Consider the following 23,105-nt stretch of genomic DNA (forward strand, 5'->3'; position numbering starts at 1 on the left):
TATCCATCTGTCGATGGACATTTAGGTTGTTTCCATATCTTGGCTATTGGGAATAGTGCTACTATGAACATGTGGGTGCATGTATCTTTTTGAATTATAGTTTTGTCCAGATACATGCCCAGGAGTGGGATTGCTGGATCACATGGTAGTTCTACATTTAGTTTTCTGAGAAACCTCCATACTATTTCCCCTAGTGGTTGTACCAGTTTACAGTCTGTGGGCATTCTTTCTTTTTGCTGCACCCACAGCATGAGGAAGTTCCCAGACCAGTGATCAAACTGCCATAGCAGTGACAACACCAGATCCTTAACTATTAGGACACCAGGGAACTGCTGTGGGTATTCTTAAATGATCATGAACTCCTGTAGAACAGGGACCTCTGGTACAGGGCTCATGGGAGACACTAAGTAACTATGTATTTGTGGGAGTTTCCTCATAGGTCAATGGGTTAAGGATCCAGTGTCGTCACTGCTGTGGCTCTGGTTAGAGCTGTGGCACAATTACAATCCCAGGAACTTCTGCATGCCATGGGTGTGTCCAGAAAAATAATAAAAAAAATTTTACAGAGATACTGTTTATTTGGTAAGTAAGAAGGGTTGTTCATTGATAGTCTTTGAGCTGCTTTTAGACTTGCTTTATATTAAAATATGACATATTAACCTATGAAAAGGTCTGAAGTAACTTGATTTTTCAAAAGCTGTTTCCCCAGCAAAGCTGGCTGGTAGCCACACTTGGAGAAGGCGCTCTGCTGGGTCAGCATGTCCTTGCTCTGCCTCCTGGGCACTTCTCTACACTGTGTTCTTTACCCTGTTGGCTTGGCCTGGAGTTAGAGGACCTGGCTAGGGGGACACGGAAGCCGTGTCCAGGAGAGTTTTATCTGGACCCTTACAGAGATGAAGCAGCTGTTGATGAATCACAAAGCAAAGTATCATCAGCTCTGTAGACAACCTGGGAAGTTCTGCATAGGTGAGGTTTCCAGGTGGCTGAAGAGTTGAATTCTCAAACTTTTAAAGTCATTCCTAATTTAAGCATTCTCCGTTCTAGATATATTAGGCATTCCTCTGTATTTTTAGAAGAAAAATAATTTTTTCCCTTTATAACAGGCCTGTATTTTAAAGGGTGTTGTTGCTATCCATGCTTCCTGAGGGCGTGTGACTCTGCATCTCTCACTAAGGACCAGAGGCTCCTGAAAACACACAGATAGGAATTTTACAGTCTTCCCATTTGCTACTTCATAATTAGGAGATTGGTTGAAACTTGTAACTGCTGTCAGTGCTTTTGCCTTTTTGTCCCCTTGGCTCTTTCTAATCAGTTGGTAGCAATAAACTATGAAGTTGGAAATAAACTGTACAACTGGAAACCATATAACCAGGTTTTATTTACTTTGTGTATTTATTTAAACATTTATATGTGTGTTCACAATACATGTAAGGCCAGGTATTGTACTAAGCACTGAAATATTGTACAAAGCTCAGTTCCCTGCCCTCCAAGAGCTTTCTAGAGAAGCAGGGGGGACTGTGGGATAAATTGGGCCAGTGGGAGCACCTCTACCAGACTGAACTGTTCAGAGGAAGAGGGGCGTGCCTAGGCCCCAGTAATGACCTTGAATTTCTAAATCCGTGAAGTATATAAACCTTGTGGCTTCTGTTTTGGCTGCAGAGGCCATTTCCTATGTCTGTCAGGTTTTAGATGGTGAGAGCCTGCCGTGGGCCTAGCTCCAGGTAGATGAAGTCTTACCTGACATCAATGGTATTTTTTTCTTTTCTTTTTTTTTTTTTTTTTGCCAATTTCTACCATTATTAGTGATGCCATCGAATAACTTGGTTAAGGTGCCAATCCCCAGATATTCCTGTTGTAAAGGCGTATTTTTTCCCCTTCATACGTAATTTATAGGGTAATACCTTGACACGTGTGAATATCTTGTTCCCCAAAAAACTCTTAGTGTTTAAGAGTCAATTGATGAAACTTTCCTGAATTAGTTGTGCGTGTTGCCAAAGTGTGATTTTTCTAGTTCTAACATGTCTTCTGCATTTACTGGTGGTCATATACACCTTCCCCTCTCCCCTTCATTACGGACTAGATTTTTATTTGTTCAGTGCGTTGTAATACATTACAGCCATTATTCTTTTGGGTATGCAAAGGGTCCAAGTGTGGCTAGCTGGGAGCCCCTTCAGGCTGGCCCCCAGTATCCTTTGACATTAATCCTTGCTTTGGGGGGGAGTTGGGGGAGGCATGCCATGGCTTGTGGAAGTTCCGAGGCTGGGGATCGAACCTGCACAGCAGCAGGCCCAAGCCACAGCAGTGACAATGCTGGATCCTTAACCATTAGGCTGCCAGGGAACCCCACATCCTTGCTTTCTTACACAAGATGTCCCGGGCCCACCTTGTCCTTTCCCTCCCTCACCCCCAAAATAAGCCATAGCTCAAGAAGCTCTGTTATTGCAGAACAACATTTAGAAACCAGGAGTGCCTGATACTAGAGACGACATGGCTCTAGACTGTTTCAATGGCTAAAACTAGGAAATATATTAAAAAGGTAAAATTAGGAGTTCCCGTCTTGGCACAGTGGTTAACGAATCCGACTAGGAACCATGAGGTTGCGGGTTCGATCCCTGGCCTTGCTCAGTGGGTTAAGGATCCGGTGTTGCCGTGAGCTGTGGTGTAGGTTGCAAACGAGGCTCGGATCCTGTGTTGCTGTGGTTGTGGTGTAGGCCGGCGGCTACAGCTCCGATTCGACCCCTAGTCTGGGAACCTCCATATGTCGTGAGTTATGGCCACAGAAAAGACCAAAAAAAAAAAAGGAAGAAACAGACATTTGTATTGATATTTCTCCTAAAGTGTTAATCTGTGATAAGGTCTTTGTTAGAAATTATGGTGATGCTCTGAGCTTATCAAAGAACCTTTCCTCTTTAAAAAAAAAAAAAAAACCTTATAATCTCTTTATATCTGTTATTCTCATCTCTTCAGAAAGAGAAGGGACAACTGCATTTATCTCGCATTACTTGAGGGCAAAAAACAGTGCTCAGAGAAATTATGTAAGTGGCCAGGAAGGACTCTATCATTTTATCAAGTGCAGTCTTTCTGCTGCTTCTGTTTTGAAAAGGGATTGCTGGCAGTTATCTCTTATGTGTTTTAGTAAATTCCTTTTATATCATACTCTTGCTATATACCTAAAAACCATTTTTGATCTCGCCAATATTCATAATTTATTCTGGTTACTTTCAGGTGCAGCTAAATCAAGTCCGGCATCTAAACCAGGATCCACACCTTCTCGTCCCTCATCAGCCAAAAGGGCTTCGTCTAGCAGCTCAGCATCCAAATCTGATAAAGATTTAGAAACACAAGTCATACAGCTTAATGAACAGGTAACTGTCATCTTCAGCCCTGGGAGCAGTGACAGGTGTAAGGGACAAGAAACAAACCCCCATGGGCCTGGGATTTGGGGGTGAGGTGTGATGGGGAGAGATTTCAGTGGTTCCAAGCAAGTAAGAATAAAAGCCACTGTTGGGACAGATAAAACGAGTAACCCATTATGAATAAAAGATGTTAAGTCACAAATCTCAAAGCTGTCCATTGACAGAGAAGGACAAATGACTCAGTCTCAAGTAAATGCAGGTGTGTAGGCCAACCCCCCACCCCCACCCCCGTTCCACCTCAGTGCCTGTCTTAAGCTCCAGGCTAGACCACTGGTGCTTCTAGCCAATCTAGATTGTGTAAAAGGCATCAGGGGTTAGTTTCCCTCCCTCCTTCCTTTCAGCAGCTATTTGTTGAGCCTGTTCCATGCAACAGACACTGTGCTTGATGCTGATAATGTAATGGCAGCAGGAGAGCTAGCTTCCCTCCCCTCGTAGAACTTACAGACAGCAGTTGCTCACCTTGGGCCATGACACAAGCAAAAGCGCAACACCGAACGCTTCCCACAAGAGTGAAAGTACACAGAAGCACTGAACCCAAGAATGGGGGGATCACAAAGACCACCACTAAACCATCTAATAATCCTTAGGATTGTGTTAAATCTTAACTTCTCTGAAATTTTCAATATAAAAGTTTAGGTACACTTTTTGGAGTTCCCTGGTGGCTCAGCAGGTTAAGGAGCCAGTGTTGTCACTTCAGAGTGCAGGTCACTGCTATGGCAGGAGCTCAACCCCTGGCCCCAGAACTTCCACATGCCATGGGTGCAGCCGCCCTCCCAAAAAAAAGTGCTGGAAAAAAGCTCAGGTAGCCTTTCTTACTAACAATAACTAATTTTACCTAAGATTATACATAGTCTAAAAGTAATAAAGCAGTTGGTAGCATAGGACTTACTGCAGAAAGCTTCTACCTTCGCCCAGAGCTGGGAGGAGCCTTTATCCTGGCTCCCCCCACCCCTGGGATAGGAGTCTTTATTCCAGGTCCTCAGGCTGTTCCCAGCCACTCACTGGGCCCATCCCGGTGATTAATCTGATTCTTGATGAGCCAGCAAGAGTCTGGAAACAGTTTTTAAGATAATTGTATATTTGCAAACAAGAGTCTGGTTTAAAAGCAAGCAGTTGCTTAACTAGGGTGTTTCTTTCCAATTCTGAACACTTTAATGACAAAGGTAAAACCTTAAGTCATCCGGTGGGTAGGACTTTGATTTAGAAGCTGTGGAATGTTCTAATTACCTGCTGATTCTCAGTTTGAACCCTTATACAATTTGCAGTAATGAGTTCCTCTAAGATAAAAGGCAGTTAGGATAGCTGTAATTAGCCTTGGGGCCCCAGGCCTGAGGCTCTAAGCAAATTGGAATGGACCTAAAGAGAGCCAGGCATAGGTCTGTGATACTTGAGATTTATAACCCCTTTCTCCTTAAGAAGGCAAATTCTTTTGATATCCTTATTTATCACATGTTTCTTCATCTTCAGCTACCTCTACCAACCCTCCAACCCAAAGCAGAACGCATGGGATCCTCAAGATTCTTCCTGACCCTCTTTCCCTACACCCTCCACCCCACTTCTCCTGGGGCCTGGCTCTGGGCTCCCATTAGTCCTCCAGTCACACAGCCATGGTATTATCAGAAGTAAGAGTTAAAAGTTAGTGGCTGGGGAGTTCCTGTCGTGGCGCAGTGGAAACGAATCTGACTAGGAAGCATGTGGTTGCAGGTTCGATCCCTGGCCTCGCTCAGTGGGTTAAAGATCCAGTGTTGCGTGAGCTGTGGTGTAGGTCGCAGATATGGCTCAGAGCCCACGTTGCTGTGGCTGTGGTGTAGGCTGGCAGCTGTAGCTTCGATTAGACCTCTAGCCTGGGAACCTCCATATGCCGAGGGTGTGGCCCTAAAAAATGACAAAAGACCAGGGGAAAAAAAAAATGTTAGTGGCTGGTCCTCCTCTGCTATGTCAGCAGCTCCGTGAGGGCACCACATGAGGCTGACTTGGCAAGATCTGCACCCTTGAGTCCTGCTGGCTGGATACGAGTGTGCCAGGTGTACAAGGAGAGGGATACCGCATGTGCTCAGTATGTTTGAATGAATCATAATTGCAGGCAGATGAATAGCCTGTACAAAGGCCCACAGTTACTGGAAAGAGAGAGAAGAAAATTTTCATTGCAAATGTAATCTTTGGAAATCTGTTAAGATTGATTTTTCATACACTGAAAGGGAGATTTCACCTGAGGAGGGAGACCATGAAAGACCTAATTTACCTCCTGAAGATATTCTCCGCCTAAGTATAAATGCTCAAAGGGTTAAAAAAAAATGCGGGATTCTCTGAGAGCAGGAAGGGGGTGACAGTGTGGAGCTGCTGGGCCTGCAGCCTGGGATCTGAAACCAGATCTGCTTCCACGCTCTTCCTTATGTCTTCAGCCCAGGTGACAGCTCTGTCAGGCTCGGCCTCACGGCTGCTGCCTTCCCTGCACCTGCACCATCTCTGTAACCACAGGGAGAGCTGCACGGCCCTGGGAGGCCCGGAGCCAGCATCAAGGGAGAAAAGAGAGGAGGAGGGCTGTTCTGCTGAGGGAATGGGGCTCCCCATCTTCCAGCCTTGCCTATGATCAACTCGGAGCCAGAATTAGGAGAATTAAGAGCCATCCATTCAGCCTGCCCTTGGTGTCGCCCAGCTGTCCTGTGCAGAAGCATCTGTCTAGTTTGGCTCGGGACCATTTATAAAGGGGTCTGAGGTCAAGGGTGGCTCTCAGTGCAAGTGACGTGAAGAGAGAAGGGTCCTCAGAGTGCACCTAAGGGACCACAGTGCCCACCTCTCCCCTCTGCTCCTCCCGCGTGCTTTTCCCCTCCCTGAGGAGCACGACCCGGCTCGAAAGCTGCAGCAGGAGAGGAAAGCTGCCCCAGAGGTCGGGTGGACTGGTCTCAGCTGACAACAGCGGACTAGTGCTGCTGAAGTTGGGTGCTTGGCCCAGGCCCCGGCTCCCCAGCAGCCCCCGTTTCTCCCCAGACCTGCATGTCAGTTATTTGTACACGTCTGTCTTTCCATGTTTTGGGTCCTTATATGCAGGCACAGTTGGTCACTTTTTTCTTAGGCTGTATTTTGAGAGTTTTCTCTTCCGCCTCTGCTCCCTTGCAGGTACATTCGTTAAAACTTGCCCTTGAAGGCGTGGAAAAGGAAAGGGATTTCTACTTTGGAAAGTTGAGAGAGATTGAGCTGCTCTGCCAGGAGCACGGGCAGGAAAACGATGACCTCGTGCAACGACTAATGGAAGTCCTGTATGCTTCGGAAGAACACGTAAGTGTCAGCAGAGCCCTCCACACTTGTGTTCTAAGGTGTGCTCGTGGGCAGTGTGCCTTCAGATACTGCCCTGGGACCTCTGTGAGAATGACAAATGCCAGCGCATTTGATGTGCTCAGAGGAGTAAACATCATGATCCTTGTGATCCACTGCCCCATGTGTATGGGACTCACGTTCGTAAATCTGGGAAGAGATGGGTGGATCTCTTTTAGGGGTGGGGGTGGGGGGCTTCAGTCAAGAAAAATAGGCTTATGCAGCCAAATCTCAAATGGTGTGCAGTTCTCTGAGCAAACGAACAGTAAGAACGTGTGTAAGGGTTCTTCTCTCTTCATGACAGATCAGAGTGTGGTTAAAGGAAAACTTAATCTAGATGCCATAAGCCCCACAACTGTCTGTTTTTACTTCACAGCTGGTTGTCCTGGTTACTCACTGCCAGTACAGAGCAGCACTGTGGGACAGCCTTTTGTTGGAAAATACTTCTAGAAGGCCTCCTCTGTGGGGAGGGCCTGCCCACCAGGGTTGCTCCCTGTGAGTGAATGTGGGGGTGGGGGGAAGGCAGGATGTGGCTCTGTCTGGGGATGGAAAGCAGATGTGAGGAGCAGTGGAGGAATATGAGTCTCAAGAAGGGGCTCGGAGCCCGAGGCAGCTCACCCCAAGTCCACCCAGATGGGCCCTGGCAGCTGCGGTGGGAGAGGCAGCCCAGCATGCTTCCTTCTCCTTCTCAAGGGCCGAGCTGTGGGAGGCAAGGGAGGACAGGCTGGGGCTGCAGGCGTGTCCTGCCAGGTTGAGGCCGTGGAAGCGTCTGGGTCTGTTTGACCAGGCGGCCTGCAGGTGCTCTGTGGACTCTGTGGTCGAGCTGCATGTGTTGGTGTTGCCACAGAATGTAACAAGCCACTGGCGAGTTTATCTTATTCCATCTGAATACCAGGCAAACATTGATGCCATGGACGATGAAAATCCTAGCTCTGAGGTTTTCCTGAACTGTATGTAACAAGCTGTCTGGAGGTTGGGGACTCTCCACCACTTTTCTCACTTCCCCCATATATACATGCATTTTAAACCTCTTTCTTGGTGAGCGCAGATCGTAGCTCACAAAGCTCTGGTCGGGTCCCAGAGACTGTCCCAGAGGCTTTACACAGTCTCATTCTCAGTATTTTCAAGTCTGATGGAAGAAACCCCAGGTTGGTTTGTAGTGTGTGTGCACACCCAGGGTGCTGTATTTCTATGAGGTGCTGTATGGAAAGAGTGCTTTGTCGTCTGTCAAGCGCTACATGAACTGTGGTTATGCTCTTCACAAGCTTTATGAGGTCTGTGCAGCACTGCACACAGGAGTGAGCTGGGACGGTGCCACTCATGGGAGCAAGACAGCTTGCAGGGTGGGAGGAAAAGCCTTCTGATTCTAACCTTGAGCCTGACTTGTCCAAAGGAGGTGTCCTTGTATGGGAGCACTGTCAGGGGAACTCCAAATTGAGGGTTGGCAGGGCCACTGACTTTCTGGCTAATAGCAGGCAGGGTTGGCCTCAGGCAAGCGCTTCCCTCCTGGGTGAGATTGCAGGGGTGTCTTCCTGGGTGACTATGCTCAGCTTCCGTAGGACCATCTCTGTCTCCACCGCCACCAGCACACACACACCAGCACCAGCTTGCTGCGGTCTGGATTCAGAGCCCCCTCCTTGAAGTGTTTAGAAAATTAACCCAAACACTCCTAAAAGTAATAACTTCACAGCATCATCAGTCATGAGGACTGAGCAATGGGTATAACAGGTCCTTTCATCAAACTCTTGGGGTGGGAGATGAGGGGGGAGAGTCAAGAGCTTTACATTAATCAGTTCCTTTAATTCTCTGGAGAATCCTAGCAGGTAGAGAGGAGTGTTATCCGATTTTACAGATGAGAGAAGCTGAGGCAGCAGGGGGGTCAAAAGACAATCTTAAGTTCCTGGGGGAACAAGCAACATAATTTGCATTTGAACTATAGTCCTGAGTTCATTCCCTCCCTTCTCCAAGCCTGAGCACCTTCTAAATGGGGAACATGAGGGTAGTAATAGCTAACATTTCTTGAACCTTTAGCTATGTGTTAGGTTTTATAGTCATGTTCCATATACACTTCTCGCCATATCCCTGTGTGGTGTACTATTACTTATCCCCATTTTATAGGTAAAATTACTTGCCCAATGACCCATCCTTAATAAGCTCCATCACTACCCAGGTTTCTCTAACTCATAGCCCTTAGGGGCTGTGCTCCCTGCTTGTCAGTATATTGGGTGCCATGGGGAAGGGAAAAAATAAAGGCAGTACCCCTTGGGGGAAATTGCAGGACAGACTTTGTCTAATGGACAGTATTGAGTTGTATGTGTTCTGTATGTGGAGAAGGAAGTACTCACAGGCCTACCTGGACTCCCTTCAAAAGTACCGTCCTGGCCTCTTTGTCTGGGTACTCAGTTTAATTCAGCCTCTGCCAAGAACCTCCATTTTCCTCTGGCTGGTAGCATTTCTATAACCACCTCTGTGGCCCTGGCTGGCACTGTGCTTATGTCATCAAAGAGAGAGAAACATGATAGGGAGAAGCAAGCGAGACAGTGGCATTGCTGTTGAGCATGTGATAAGGAGTATCCAGAATCCAAGAGGAGACTCAGAGGCAGTAACCAGGCAATTGGAATCTAGAAAATTGACAACACCACAAACTAAATGTGTGGGTTGCCAGAGCAGAATCTTCAAACACAGTTACTGCCTTAATTTTTCTCACTCCAACTTATCCAGGTTCTACCATTGAAGGAATGAGCCTTTAAAAAGCTTCACTTCGCCCAAGAAAGGCCTCATTTTGGAAAAAATGTGCTCATAGGTTGCTTGTTCACTGCCCCCACCCTGCAGGCTCTGGGGGCCTCCTTTTTCCCTACTGGGCCTGACCCTCACACTCTGTCCTGTTTTCAGGCCATTTACCCATTTCAGTGCTAGGTGGACTGCAGCCATGAGGTGCAAGGTGTCTGGAAAAAACACCAATACTTTATTCATGATGTCATTGCTATGATTTCTCTGCACATCTGAGAGGCAGAGATTTCTGGTTGCCTCCCTCCTGGAGATGGGAGGGGTGCTGAGAAACCTTCAGCTGAAGGCTGAATAGCCTGCTCTCCAATTTCTCACAGATGAGCCTTGCATTGACACTTTAGGTGGAGGTATTTGCTGGAGAGGCCTCCTCCCTCAGTCTGTATTTAGTGATGGCTGGTCTCTGATGCTCATAGTCAAGCAATCCTAGAATAACATGTTTGGAAGAGGCAGAAATCCAGATGAAAGTTTTGAGTATGGAAGTAAACACAGGCAGCTGATGGAAATGGCCAGCTAGCTGCCCAGTGCACCTCTTTGTGAGTCTCATTAACTTTTTTTTTTTTTGGCCACACCCAGGGCATATGGAAGTTCCCCAGGCCAAGGATCAAATCCAGGTGGAGCCGTAGCCTTAACCTGCTGTGCGACAGCCGGAACTCCTCGTTATCTTTTATTTAATACTTGAGGACACAGGTGTCTGGACTTAATGGTTGGTTCACTGCTGCCCTGTGAATTTGTTGGCCGAGGGCCACCTGCTAAAACATAGGCACTTGTTTCCTGAGGTCCTGTCACGGAAGCCACTGTCAAATGACCTAAAAATACTTCCCCCTCAGCCCACACCTTTTGGATACAGCCTGTGTTTCTGTCCTTGAACCAGCATTGCATCCACAGAAAGCAGACACAGCCCCTGCCTCAGAAGAGCTTGAAGTCCCAGTGAGAGAGAGAGAGAGAGAGAGAGACGGGGACACCACCAACTGGAATCTGTCAGGTTGTGATAAATGCGGTAATGGAGACATAAATAAACTTGTCTGGGGAGCACATAAAGACAGCCTGGAGGGACAGGCAAGGACTTCACAGAGAAGATGACATTTGCGTTGGACGATGAAAGATGACTAGGAATGTCAGCGATTACTGAGCTAAGACTGGGGGAGTTATTTTTTTCAAGCAGAGGAAAGAGCACCAACAAAGCAGAGAGGAAAGAAAGAACAGCCGGATGTATTGGTGTGAATGATGGAAGATGAGTGCTGTGCGCCGCCTCCTAAGTCTAGGAAAGTGGGAGCCGTGCCGCCGCCCCCCCCCCAGCTTCTTAATGAACCCCCTCTCCTCCTCCCACAGTAGCCTAGAGCCATCTTCAGACCTGTCTTCCAACTTGCAGCTCCTTCTAATGATTATCATAATAAGGAACTCCAGAGCAGTCCCTCCCAGCTAACCATTAAGGAAGCTGGGAGGGACTGATCTGCAAATATTAGACTGAATTAAGTAGGCAGAGCCCCAGTGCATCAGTCACATATTTGGCATAGGTTTCACCTGGCCTCCTCCCTGCCTGTGTGTTTAAGTTCACTCTTGCTGGTGGCATAAGGGAAAGATCATTTCTGTGTGTGAGAACCTCCAGGGCACACACAGAAATGATGTGGGCTGGGAGCTCCCTGTGGTGATGTGTAACAGCTGCCTCAGAGGCACAGGTGCATCCTTGCCTGACTTTCAGAGCCCCTTAGCTCTCACCCCAAGCATTAGCAATGCATTGGTAACCACAGGTTTGCTCTTATATCCATGTTACCCAATAAAAGAGCTATGGGGTCTGCAGTTCCTGCAGATGAGATGTATGACATCACAGCCATGCCCCAGGAATGAGGGAGCTGCCCTTGGCCAGCTGGAGACCAGAGCCATGGACAAGGCATGGCTCCCACCCCCTTGTACAACTACCATGGAAAGGAGACTGGAGGAGGAGCCTAATCTAATGGGTTCCTGGTCCCGTGGCTGGTTTTACAGGCCCACAGTTACTTGAATCCAAGTCTTCCAACTTTCAGTCCTGGATTAAGTCAAGCATCCCGCAGTTAACTCCCATTAGTAATATGAGCAAACAAGATTTTCTATAAAATGTCAGATCCTCATTTTTGAGATCTTCAGCAACCTAACATTCACAAAAACAGTTATATAAGAAAAGCGCACTTCAGACAGCTGAATTCTGAGCAACGTGAGTCGGAAGGCACCACACTGGCCTTGAAGAGTTCGGATGATGACTGAACTGTCTCCAGCCCTTAGGGGACTCAAGGGTGTAAGCTCAGAGGAGCAGTCAGCTCTGGGGCAAAGGCAGTGAGAGAGGCCTGGGGAGGTACATGTGGCAGAGCAGACACCTAGGAGTTCCTGACCCACCACAAGTTCCTGGTTCCAGGGCCCATTAACTCCCATTAGTGATATAAGCAAACAAGATTTTCTATAAAATGTGAGATCCTTGTTTCTGAGATCTTCAGGAACCTGGCCCACCACAGGTTCCTAATTCCAGGTCACCTCCCACAAAATGTCCTTTGCTCCTGGACTAGAATGAGGCCAGTGGCTTTTCCTCTCTTGTGCTATCCCATCAAGAAATGCTCTCCTGCTCCCATGAGGGCACCTTTGTCGGTGAGGCACTAACTCTGAGCCAAGAGGACCACCCTCGCGTGTCCTGAGTGGTGGGCAAGGAGACTTGCAGAGGATGCTGCAGGGACAGCCCAGGTCGAGCTGGCAGGGCCTGGAGTAAAGGAGGGCTTGGAGCTCTGAAGTCAAAGGCCATTATGGTTGAATTTAGGAGTGAGGGGTCCAGAAGGATGTGGGCAGAGAGAGTAGAAACTGTGCCTTCACATTGCAGAGGTGGAGCAGTTCTAGGTGTGACGACAACAGGCGGCCATGGGCACGGGGAGCACTAAGACAATGTCCTTCTGGACACCAAGCCAGTAAGGGACAGTGCTAGATTTGAAGCCGAGTCTTCGGCGTCATTTTTCTACTCTTGTCATAGAAAAGATTACTTTTTAAAAAAAATTCTATATTCTAAAATATATTCCATCACAGCTCACACTGTTTATTCTGTACCATATTATGTTCTAGGCACTTTACCTATTTTAAACCAGAGGCCTCTGTTAAATTCAGTGATTCCACTGATTCCTTGATCAGTGACACTCATTGAAAACTTGTCAAATGGGCACTTTTGTTCTCTCCCCCATTTCACATGTGAGAAAACTGAGGCACAAAACAGTCAAGTTACCAGTCCAAAGTTACCCAGCTGGGGAATAACAGCTGGAATAGGAATTCCAGGTCCATGCTTATAACCTTGACATCATGCTGCCTCTCAGAAGATAAGTGACACGTGACCTTGGCTGATAGTCCTGGTCATCCATCCTCTCACCCTCTGGGGTCCTCTTGACCCACGTGCATTGGGTTGTAGAATAAGCGAGGTATGACACGGATGAGGCCCCGTCTCGGCTTCAGTAACCTCAGGATCCAGTGGATGATGCTGCAAGGTTCAAGACAAACAGGATTACAAGTCGGGGTCTTATAGCCAAGGAAGAAGCAAAGTGCTGCAGGAGATGCATGTGAGAGAGAATCCTGGCTCGAAGACCTGGGCAGGTGATCCTGCCGTATTTGAGCTGGATCTTAACAGGTGTATCTAGGCTCATGTAAATAGGGGCCAGACAGGAGTGGGTGTGCAAAATGAGAGAGGACATGAGCATTTCTCTAAGTTCCAGCTGACTACATCGAGAAAGCACTGCAGTCTGGAGGGATCAGTTAGCTCTACTGATAAGCTCACTCCCTCTGCTTGGGTAATAAACTGATTATTCTTTGTGAGATTAAAAAAAAAATATTTTGCTGAAGGTCCCATTGTGGCTCAGTAGAAACGAATCTGACTAGCAGCCATGAGGATGCAGGTTTGATCCCTGGTCTTGATCAGTGGGTTAAGGATCCAGCATGAGCTGTGGTGTAGGTCATAGACATGGCTCAGATCCCGTGTTGCTGTGGCTGTGGCATAGGCCAGCAGCTACAGCTCCACTGTGACCCCTAGGAACCTCCATGTGCCATGGGTGTGGCCCTGAAAAGACAATAATAATTTGCAGGTATGGCTGATCAGGATTGGTTCCCTGGAGTTGGTGTTCATGATGTGGGTTACAGGCAAGTGATTAAATAGATCATTTGAAGCCAGGTAGAGGAACACCTCAACCATCAGAAAGTAGGCCAAAAATGGGTTGAGAATCTGACTGCAGAGGTTTGGGTCACTGCAGAGGGGTGGGTTTGATTCCTGGCCCAGTGCAGTGGGTTAAAGGATCCAGCATTGCTGTAACTGCAGCTGCAGCTCGGATTCAGTCCCTGGCCCGGGAACTTCCATGTGCTATGGGTGCAATCATAAAAAAAATCATTTTTTGGAGTTCCCGTTGTGGCTAAGTGGTAACAAGCCTGACTAGTATCCGTGAGGACACGGGTTTGATCCCTGACCTTGCTCAGGGATCAAACCCATTAAGGATCTGGCTTTGCCATGAGCTGTGGTGTAGGTTGCAGACACGGCTCAGATCTGGTGTGGTGGTGGCCATGGCTGTGGCATAAGCCCACAGCTGTAGCTCCAATTTGACCCCTAGCCTAGGAACTTCCATATGCTGAGTGCAGCCCTAAAAAGCCAAAAAAAAAAAATTTTAAGTAGGCGAAAAAGGCCTCATGTACCCAAAAGTGATGTCCCAAAGTCCCTGAGCTCCTACGTTGGAGAAGCCACTTTGTGGAGGGGGCAGCCGGGAAACGGCTTTCCTTACCTGACACGCTAACGAGTTGCTTCTCTGCATCACAGAGATTATATAGCAAAGGGGCTCCTAAGCAGACATGCTCCCACGTGAGGAAGAGGACAGGAGGGGAAGAAACAGGAAGCCACTGGACACCCTGCAGGGACACAGGGCTGTGCTGTGCCACAGCAGGCTCGCTGGTAGTTAGCATGACACTCTCGAGTCCTCATGTTTGGTTTACCCTTTACAGAAGGTGGGAAAGAATGTGTTCTGTGAGGATTAGAAGGAAAATGTGCATAAAGCCTGCTGGCTGTGTTCTGGAATGATCCATTCTTTGATGGAGCAGGGAAGCGAAGGCCTCTGTGTGCCTTGGCTCCTGGGAGCAGGGAAGCGCTTGTGTGGCTAAAGCCGTGCTTTCCCAGGCCTGGAGACGCTGTGCTGTGTGGTGACAGTGGGGCGGGGGACACTGCAGGGCAGTAGACTGTTGGAGCTGAACCTTCTCCCCTGCCCCTCAGGAGGGCCACCCGGAGGAGCCGGAAGCAGAGGAACAAGTCCACGAACAGCAGCCCCCGCAGCAGGAAGAGTACTGAACCGTCTCGGCAGCTCTCCACACTTCCGTTTTGGTGGGAACTTTTCTTCTGGAGAATTGGAACACGTGTGGCCTCAAGCTCATCAGAAACCAATTGTTCCCAGTCTGCTGTTCCATCGACGCGCCAGCGCCCGCGCCAGCCACCGCGCTCAGTTCCCATTTCCTTTGCCAAGACACACTAGCAGCGGCCGTGGGCGGCCTCCCTGAGACATCACGGGGTCACATACCTTCAACTTCACCACTTGGCTGCTTGAGATTGGTTCTGTTCTTTGCGTTTCTTTCCAGAACAACTCTCCCCACCCCCGCCACCACCCCCACCACCCCCTTTTTATCCTGGTGTGAAACATTGGTAATTTGATATATGGTATTTATATTGGCATTTCTCAACCCAGTGTCACTAGATGTCACACACATTTGTGGTGCTTTGATGTTTGCAAGTCTAACCTCTGAACATAAATTTGGTCAAATAATAAATTGGAACAAAGGGAAAGAGATACTTGATATGAAAGCCATAATGACAGTGACTTGTTTCATGGGGAAAAACACAAAGTCAGTTTCTCCCTCTACTCACAAAAAGGGAAAAAAAAAAGGAATCGAAACTAGGACTTCAGGGCCCGGCAGTGTCCACACATCAGCATGTTAGACAACCACACATTTTGTTGTTAGGTTTGAAAGACACTCACTCAAGAAAAACACCATCTCCACTTGGCCCTCTAACTGCCTGCCCTTTCTGTCCCCTCCCCCACCCAGGTTCTCATGCTATTTTCTTTCTCAGGGTCTCTTTGGTGGGCAGCCATTCTTCCAAAAGCTGTCATCAGTTGTCTGCAGTTAGAGGGGGTCTGCATGGGCACAGGTCCTGCCACCTCCTTGTGTGGGTTTCAGCCCAAATCCTGCCATCCACACTGGGAGATTCCTACCAAGAATGACTTCAGGGTGTGCAGCCCCGAGCAGCAGGGCTGTGCATCGAGCCGCACACCTGCTGGAAGGCTAGAAGTGAAGACCTTACGAATAGGAGCCTAAGCCCAAGGGAGAATCCTGGTTCTAAAGTCTGGTATTGACACTGGAATGACAGCACAGAAAAATCTCTCACTCCCAATGCCTTCTGAAATAAGGAATTTACCCTTTTTAATACCATGGCCCTCCTAGTCATTGACCTTTGCTAAACCGTGGCAAGTCATAAATAGAGGAATCAATGAATTAAAAGCATTCCTTATTTTTTTTAACTAATATTTGCACATTTTCTTAGTATCTTTCCAAATCTTCGCCTCTTTTTTTCCCCCTTTGACAGAAGGTTTCCCTTCCTGGATCATTCATTTCACTTGGTTTCTAACTTTAGGTTTTCTTTCACTTGTTATTTGACTTAGCAGGTGCAACAAAAACAAAGTGTGCCCACCCCACTTTCCTCTTAACTGAAAAGCTTAAAATAAATTTCTGAATTATGTATCATAAAGCTTTGACATTTCTTTATTAACTGATGAAATACTAGTTCTGAAGTCTAGCATTGAAGCTTTCCACCAAAAGAAGTCTTCTCAATATAAGTTTTTTGCGGCAAAGTGGTATTTATTGAGTTACATGTGAAAGAGACTGCTTGTATTTTTGAGGTTATTACAAACACACTGTGCAGAATTGGACAGATGTTCCGTGGTGTTTGGTTTCCCTTTCTTCTCTCTCCTGCTTGCTCTGTGCTACAGCGGCAGCTTGTTTCTCTCAGGCTGGAAAGCCTGGCTCTCCGCAGTGACATCCTCCCACACCTGGTTGCAGGGAGTGGTCGTGGCTATATGCAGCATCATGCTTAAGAGTGTGTTTCCCCCAAGCCTGCTGCACTCACTGAGTTTCCATCTTTATACATTGCTCTTGTTAAGAGGTACAATAAATAATTCCATGCAGGTGATCCTTCTAATGGTTCCCAAGCAGTTCTTTGCTGGCCCCGTACATGTCAGTAACACCTAGTGCCAGGTGGATCTTGACCCGCAATTCCCATCATGTGGTGCACGTGGTTACTGCGTAATGTGCATAAGCCTTACCAGTGACACTCAGCCACTCCGTTCCTCCACCAGATCCCCAACTTTCTCGGCTATAAACATACTGGCCAGATATCTTGCAGAATTAACCCTCCCCAGTCATCATACTCTCTTCTCCTTCCTGGAATCTGGGGCAGACTATTCGTTTCCCTAGAAAAGCTAGATATTTCTCTTCCTGTTCCCATCTGAAACCTCTCCCATTGTGCTTCACCACGCGGGACACACTGATGCTCGGGGGAATCTCTGACAGCTAAGCTTCTCAGTCCTCTTGGGCTGCACCCCAGCTTCTGTGCAGACCACCTCTCATTTCCCAGGGCTGCTCCTTTCTCCCTGATGGCTACACCCCATCTCTCATCTCGACATCCAGCACGCGCTTTCCCCATGCCCCCGCCCCCATCCCATGTTGTCGTGCTGGGCCAAGAAGCATCCCTTGATGTGTGCTCTGCTCTGCCCTTCAGAAGCCGAACTTCAGTCTTAGTGTCCCTTCCCACCCGCCACGGCTGGTTATAGCACTTCCACTGCTTGTATCAGGTAGGAAGTGATTGAAGCAGGGGGTAAAGAGAGCTCGTCGTCTTTCTAAGCAGAAAAGCAGAAAAAGACAAGACATACCCTGTTGACCTGAGAGAAGTAAACTCCAGAAGGGAACCAAGAACTCCTCTCTTCCCTGGTGAGTATTTCCATTATTCCGTTAAGGTTTAATATGCATTCAGATTACTTTTACTAAATAGTACACCATAAAGCTTTTGTTATATATTAAATGTAAACTGAGAGGAATGTAAACTTATGTATTGTTAATTATAAATATAGATAAGTAATGACATAATAGATGAAAAAGTCTTATTCAGATGTATCGCATTCATTTTACATTACCCACCCCTTGTCGCATGGTAGAATAGTTTTTTTTGTCTCTGAATATGTGAATAACTTGACTTGCGTTTATCTTTTTACATATTTAATAAAAAAAGTATATGTTAAAATCGACCTGGATCTATAGATTCTTAAATTTTTATGCTAAGGGTTTCCTTTTGAGTGAGCACGTATATGTGAATAGGCTATTTATATAAATTCACACATCTAGCCCACATTATGATTTGCACTGGCAGGGGCGGGGGAGGTGGGGCTTGTTTTTATTGATGGCACATGTTTTAACAGGAACTACAGGTTAGTATTTGATATCAAATATAATAGCTGTAATACCTTTTAAACACTCTACCAAAAAAGATATTTTTACCAAAAATAAGTAAAAAATAAACCATTCCCTTAGGAAACATTCCACCAGCAGGCAAACACAGGCCTTACTCCTGCAGGTCCTCCTGGGCCATCTGGACAAGACAAGGGCTGGGCACATACAGGAAACTGGGAGACCCAGGCAGATGTTTTGAAGTAAAGCTTTGGGGCAAAATGACCTGTGATTAGCAAAAGCTCCCTGATTAAGTGTACTTCTCCCCTAGAGTTTGCTGACTTGAACTAACAGTAATGATTTATAGACAGTTACAGGAGTAGCTGATGAAATATATTCCTACTGGCCCAGGAGCCTGGAGGGTACTGAGGTTCGGCCAACACCTGTTCACCCTGAAGGATGCCAGCCTTCCTAAAGCACCACCTAGAGGCCAGTTTTGTTTCTTTACTGTCCTTTGGCAACTGTTTTCCATTCACTTGCCTTTAGGCCCTTTTCTTTCAAAAGCAGAGAAGCAGGAAACTAACCAAGCCATTCCTCTCCATTTACACATTGTATTTCTCCACAGAGTACTTTTGTGAGGGAAGTCTGAGCTGTCCCCTGAAAGCTCAGGCTCAAAGCCTGCCTCAGTTTCCACTGAATTCACCAGCTCTAGGATTTTGAACACTAAATTCTAGACATTTGTACACAGTCATGAATACATGTGCTTCATTTTAAAAGGCACACTGGTGGACTCAAAATTATCACGAACGGTTGAAAGTGGTGAAATAACATGTTTGCTCCATTTTATTAAATCTTCGATCATTATAAAAAATGGAGGTGTTCCTCCTGGGTACTACGGGTAGGCTCCTGAGTCCAGAGGGAGGGGGAAAATTTAATGTACTTCCACCAAGTTTGAGTTAACAGGATGCCGGTTCTCTAAAACTGAACACACATCTTCATTTCTGCCTTTCTTATTTCTCTTCATACTGGCTAGAACACATCGTTTAGGCTGCTGTTACTAGTATTCTCTAAGCTGGCCTCTCAGTGCTAACAGTGTCACCAGAGAGCACCAGCAAGAGAGCAGAGCACCTCCATGGATGTCTAGCAAGTCCTGTTTTGCTGAACTGGGAACTCATAAGACATTCTCCATTCACTGGAGAATTCACTTTACTGCCCAAGGGAAGGCCAAGCTTAAGATCCACTGACCCTGGAGGACCCTCACACGCAGGGAATTCAGGTGACAAGACTGCCCCCCCCCCCCGCCCCGGGGAAGACCTCTCCCCCAAGCCCCGTCCCCCGTCTGGCCCCCAACGCAGTGTATCCCGCCTCCTATCAGAGGGGCTCACACCCAACATGCATTTGCTCACACCCTGCCTCCTCCTGTGTTGGGTTTAGGGTTGTAACAAAAATGGAAGGCCCAACTGGAGCTAATTTGTTGAATGCCCTTTTCTCTCTTCCCACTGACAGAAAATGTATGGCCTTTTTTAGCCTGCCAAGTTTTAATTTCTGAAACAGGTTTCTTGTGGTATTTTGTAATTATTTTATCAAGACTGGGTGTAAATTGAGTGTTTGTAAAGGACAACAGCATATTAATGTATTTTTGGATTTATGCTGCTCGTGAGAAACTAGCCTAGTACCTAAATGGTATTCTTTTTCAGAAAATAAAGTACACATTTAAAGTACAGAGCAAGTGTACCTCATGTTTTTACACCATGACATTCCTTCCAGTCTTGAAGCTTATTTGTATATTGTAACTTTACAAAAAATGTAAAATATGTTTATCTTATTCACGAAAATCTTTGGCGGAATCTGACCATTTAAGTAAGCCTTTAGAAATTAGAGAAGTAAATGAATTCAGAATTTTAGTCTAGAAGTTCCTGTCGTGGCGCAGCAGAAATGAATCTGACTAGCATCCATGGGTTCGATCCCCAGCCTTGCTCAGTGGGTTTAGGATCTGTCATTGCTGTGAGCTGTGGTGTAGGCCACAGACATGGCTCTGATGTTGGATCTGATGTTGCTGTGGCTATGATGTAGGCCAGCAGCTGTGACTCCGATTGGACCCCTAGCCTGGGAACCTCCATATCCCAAGAGTACAGCCCTTAAAAGCAAAGAAAAAAATAATAATTTTAGTCTAATCCAAATTCACATCTTACTATAAGGATACTCTTTTCCAATCTGATATATTTATTATATGGATGAAATGTGACCTCCTACCAATGGAACGGTTTTTTACCAGCATGAAAGTTTTGCAGAGAAAAACCACAGCCAGTGAGTTTAAATGTTGGTCTCTTATAAACGGCTAAGCTACCTCAAAACACGTTCAGGGACCTTCCTGTCCTGCAGACACAGACACTGTCCAGTCACCTGAGCTAAAAGTAAACAATAAAATGATAAAAACCTGAGAAAGCTCCTTCCACTCCGTGAGGACACAGCAAGAAGGCACCGCATCAGCTATGAAACGAGAAGGGGAACTTCACCAGAAAAGTGACCATGATAGAGCCTTGATTTTGGACTTAGCCTCCAGAACGGTGAGAAATAAATTTGTCACTTATAAGCTTAAAAAAAAAAAAAAAAGAGCATCTAAAGGCCTTTGATCATTTAGCTCATTAACATTGTTCCTTGGGAGAAACCATGCCGTGGAAGCCAGCGAAGGAAGTGGGGGCTGCTTCGCAGAATGAATGTTTTATTCCCGGTCACATTTTTTTTTTTTACTGTAGAGGTTTGTATGTTCAAATAATTGACTCAACTGTCTCCCAAAGAGAAATAGAGGAAAAATTACCTAACCCAGTCACTCTCTGAATGTAAAATATATATCCAAGAAAGCTACTAATACTACCTCCAAAATACCTGAAAGAAATTTTTAAGCTAAAAAAAGGCAGGGTGGGGGTGGGAGGGAAATTACCTGTATTGCCACTGCTGGGGCTCAGGTTTGATCCCTGGCCCAGGAACTTCTACATGCTGTGAGCATGGTCAAAAACAATTTTTACAGGCGGGGGTCGGGGGAGAAGAGTGTTTTTATTTTCTCCTCCAATTTAATGGTTTTCAAAAACTGAGCACCAACCATGGGCAAAACGCAGCAGTCAGTAGTGAGATTTTACTCCTAAAACATCACGTCACTGTCCCTCAATTACTCTAAAGAAAGAAGTATTCCAAGTCTATACCTGCCTCATTCCAAAAAAAAAAAAAAATGAAGCAGTTTCAAAGCAGTATATTACACGTAAGTGAGGAAATCAGAGGGAAGGAAGGAAGGAGGAACACTGAAGCCTGTAGTACCTCAGTAGCCTCACACGTGCCCAGTGGTGTGCTAGACTTTACTAGGATCAAGGGGAAAAAAATTACCTCTGAGCTTCCTAGTTGCCAACACAGAAAGGAATTAATCATTACTCAATCTAAAGGGGTCCGTAAGCACTGAACAAATCAGTTGCTTAGGAGTAAAGATACTTAGGCCTGAGAGAAATTTCTCCTTGGCTCCCCCTCCTAGGAAATTAAACGATGCAGGGAACCTGACCTTCACAGCATCTCACAGCAAGTACAGTAACAGTCTAACCGGCCCGTCCCTATTAGTCATCAGGATTGTCCCTGACGACATAATGCTGAGGCGCAGCTCAGTAACAACTAGTCTACCAGGGACCAAAACTGCATGCAAAGAGCTCCCGGAGCTTTGGCCTTCATCCCAGGATGATACGTAGTGTCCAGAGGGGCAGCAGGAGGGCTATGACAGGTTCCTCTCATGGTGGAGGCTGATGTGGACACTGAGGGGCAGAGTGTGACCTCCCATGTCCTGACCAGTGCTAGGGCAGCTCTAGTACTGAACACTGCTGATCAAGACCCAGTGCCCTTCCTAAGGGTCAGCTGACTTGGGTGTGGGGCAGCTCTCAGGCTGGAAGAAGGGGAGGCTGCCCCATCCCTGGTAGAGAAGGGAGGAGGCTCAAGGCAGGGTTACGGTTTTCCCCAGAAGCATTCTAGGATCTGAGTTGTGAGTTTCTGTTTATTCAAATATCCTTGGTAATTTACTGATAGGGCAATTCACAGCGTACTTACAAATATGAAGCTATTGGCTCTAACACACTCCCCTAACCCTCAGAAGTATCCTGGGGATAAAAAACATACCACCTGTCAGTGGACTAATTCCAAACATAATCCGGCAGGGGAAAAGGGATAACATTTTAATGAAAATCTTAACTTTATCTGTAAAACCCTTTATAGGTTGCAAAAGAGTTTCACAAATAACCATGCAAAGGAGGAAGAGCAGGCTTTGAAAATGTTCTGACCTGGAGTCAAATCCCAGGCACGCCATTTCTAGCTGTGTGATTTTAAACAGACTACACATCATTTCTTAGGCTCCATTTCCTCATCTGAATGTTTGCCAACTACCTGGCAAAGTTGTTTTAAAGAATAAATGAGGATAACATGTATGAAATACCTTACACCACAGTAGATATTTAATAAACAGTAACCACTGTTACTAATTTGGGTTCTGATAGCGCTGTGGGGAATATAATAAAGACATTATACTACTACTACCCTGGCACTAAACATCTCACTATGGCCCGCTGTACCTATCACCCCTGCAGGAGCACCCTAGCAGCCTTATGTTACTCCACGGAATCCTGGCCCTCCCCGCCACAGCTGATGGTCCAGAGTGGACCTCTAACCTACGGTTGCCAGAAACCACACGGCCTGTGAGCTGGGCCAATCAGTCCCTGGCCCTCCCCTCCTTCTCACTTGTACTAAGGACTAAGGACCTTAGCAGTGAGAACTAGAATTTAAACGGAGGTACAGGAGGTTGTGGTGCAGCAGAAATGAATCTGACTAGGAACCATGAGGTTGTGGGTTCAATCCCTGCCCTTGCTCAGTGGGTTTAGCATCCGGCATTACTGTGAGCTGTGGTGTAGGTGGAAGATGAGGCTTGGATCTCATGTTGCTACAGTTCCAATTAGACCCCTAGCCTGGAAACCTCCATATGCTGTGGAAATGGCCCTAAAAAGACAAAGAGACAAAAACAGGAAAAAAAATAAATAAAATAAAAGGAGGTACAGGGAGTTCCATCATAAGGAACCTGACTAGTAACCATTAGGAAGTAGGTTCGAT

The 23,105-nt window shown here is 46.5% G+C and overlaps 1 protein-coding gene and 1 long non-coding RNA gene across 4 annotated transcripts in view; one reads left to right on the forward strand and one right to left on the reverse strand.

Annotated features, from left to right (window-relative positions):
• Positions 1–17,836, forward strand: part of MAPRE2 (microtubule associated protein RP/EB family member 2) — a 170,419-nt gene extending 152,583 nt beyond the window's left edge. For all 3 annotated transcript variants that reach the window (XM_005665343.4, XM_021096265.2, XM_021096264.2), the window contains 3 exons: positions 3,226–3,365; positions 6,534–6,692; positions 14,761–17,836. In XM_005665343.4, the coding sequence (XP_005665400.2) occupies positions 3,226–3,365; positions 6,534–6,692; positions 14,761–14,835 (374 nt within the window). In that variant the 3' untranslated portion in view covers positions 14,836–17,836. The remainder of the gene's footprint in view (positions 1–3,225; positions 3,366–6,533; positions 6,693–14,760) is intronic.
• The window catches only part of LOC102163786 (uncharacterized), a 97,001-nt gene continuing 84,073 nt past the window's right edge, over positions 10,178–23,105 (reverse strand). The window contains exon 3 of the long non-coding RNA XR_014807860.1: positions 10,178–12,996. This is a non-coding gene — a long non-coding RNA (uncharacterized LOC102163786). The remainder of the gene's footprint in view (positions 12,997–23,105) is intronic.

Source organism: Sus scrofa, chromosome 6 (genome assembly GCF_054392235.1).
Source record: "Sus scrofa isolate SSC_HxYL_T2T_F1_AM1 chromosome 6, Sscrofa_HxYL_maternal_Yorkshire_Landrace_v2.0, whole genome shotgun sequence".
Lineage (NCBI taxonomy): Eukaryota > Metazoa > Chordata > Mammalia > Artiodactyla > Suidae > Sus > Sus scrofa.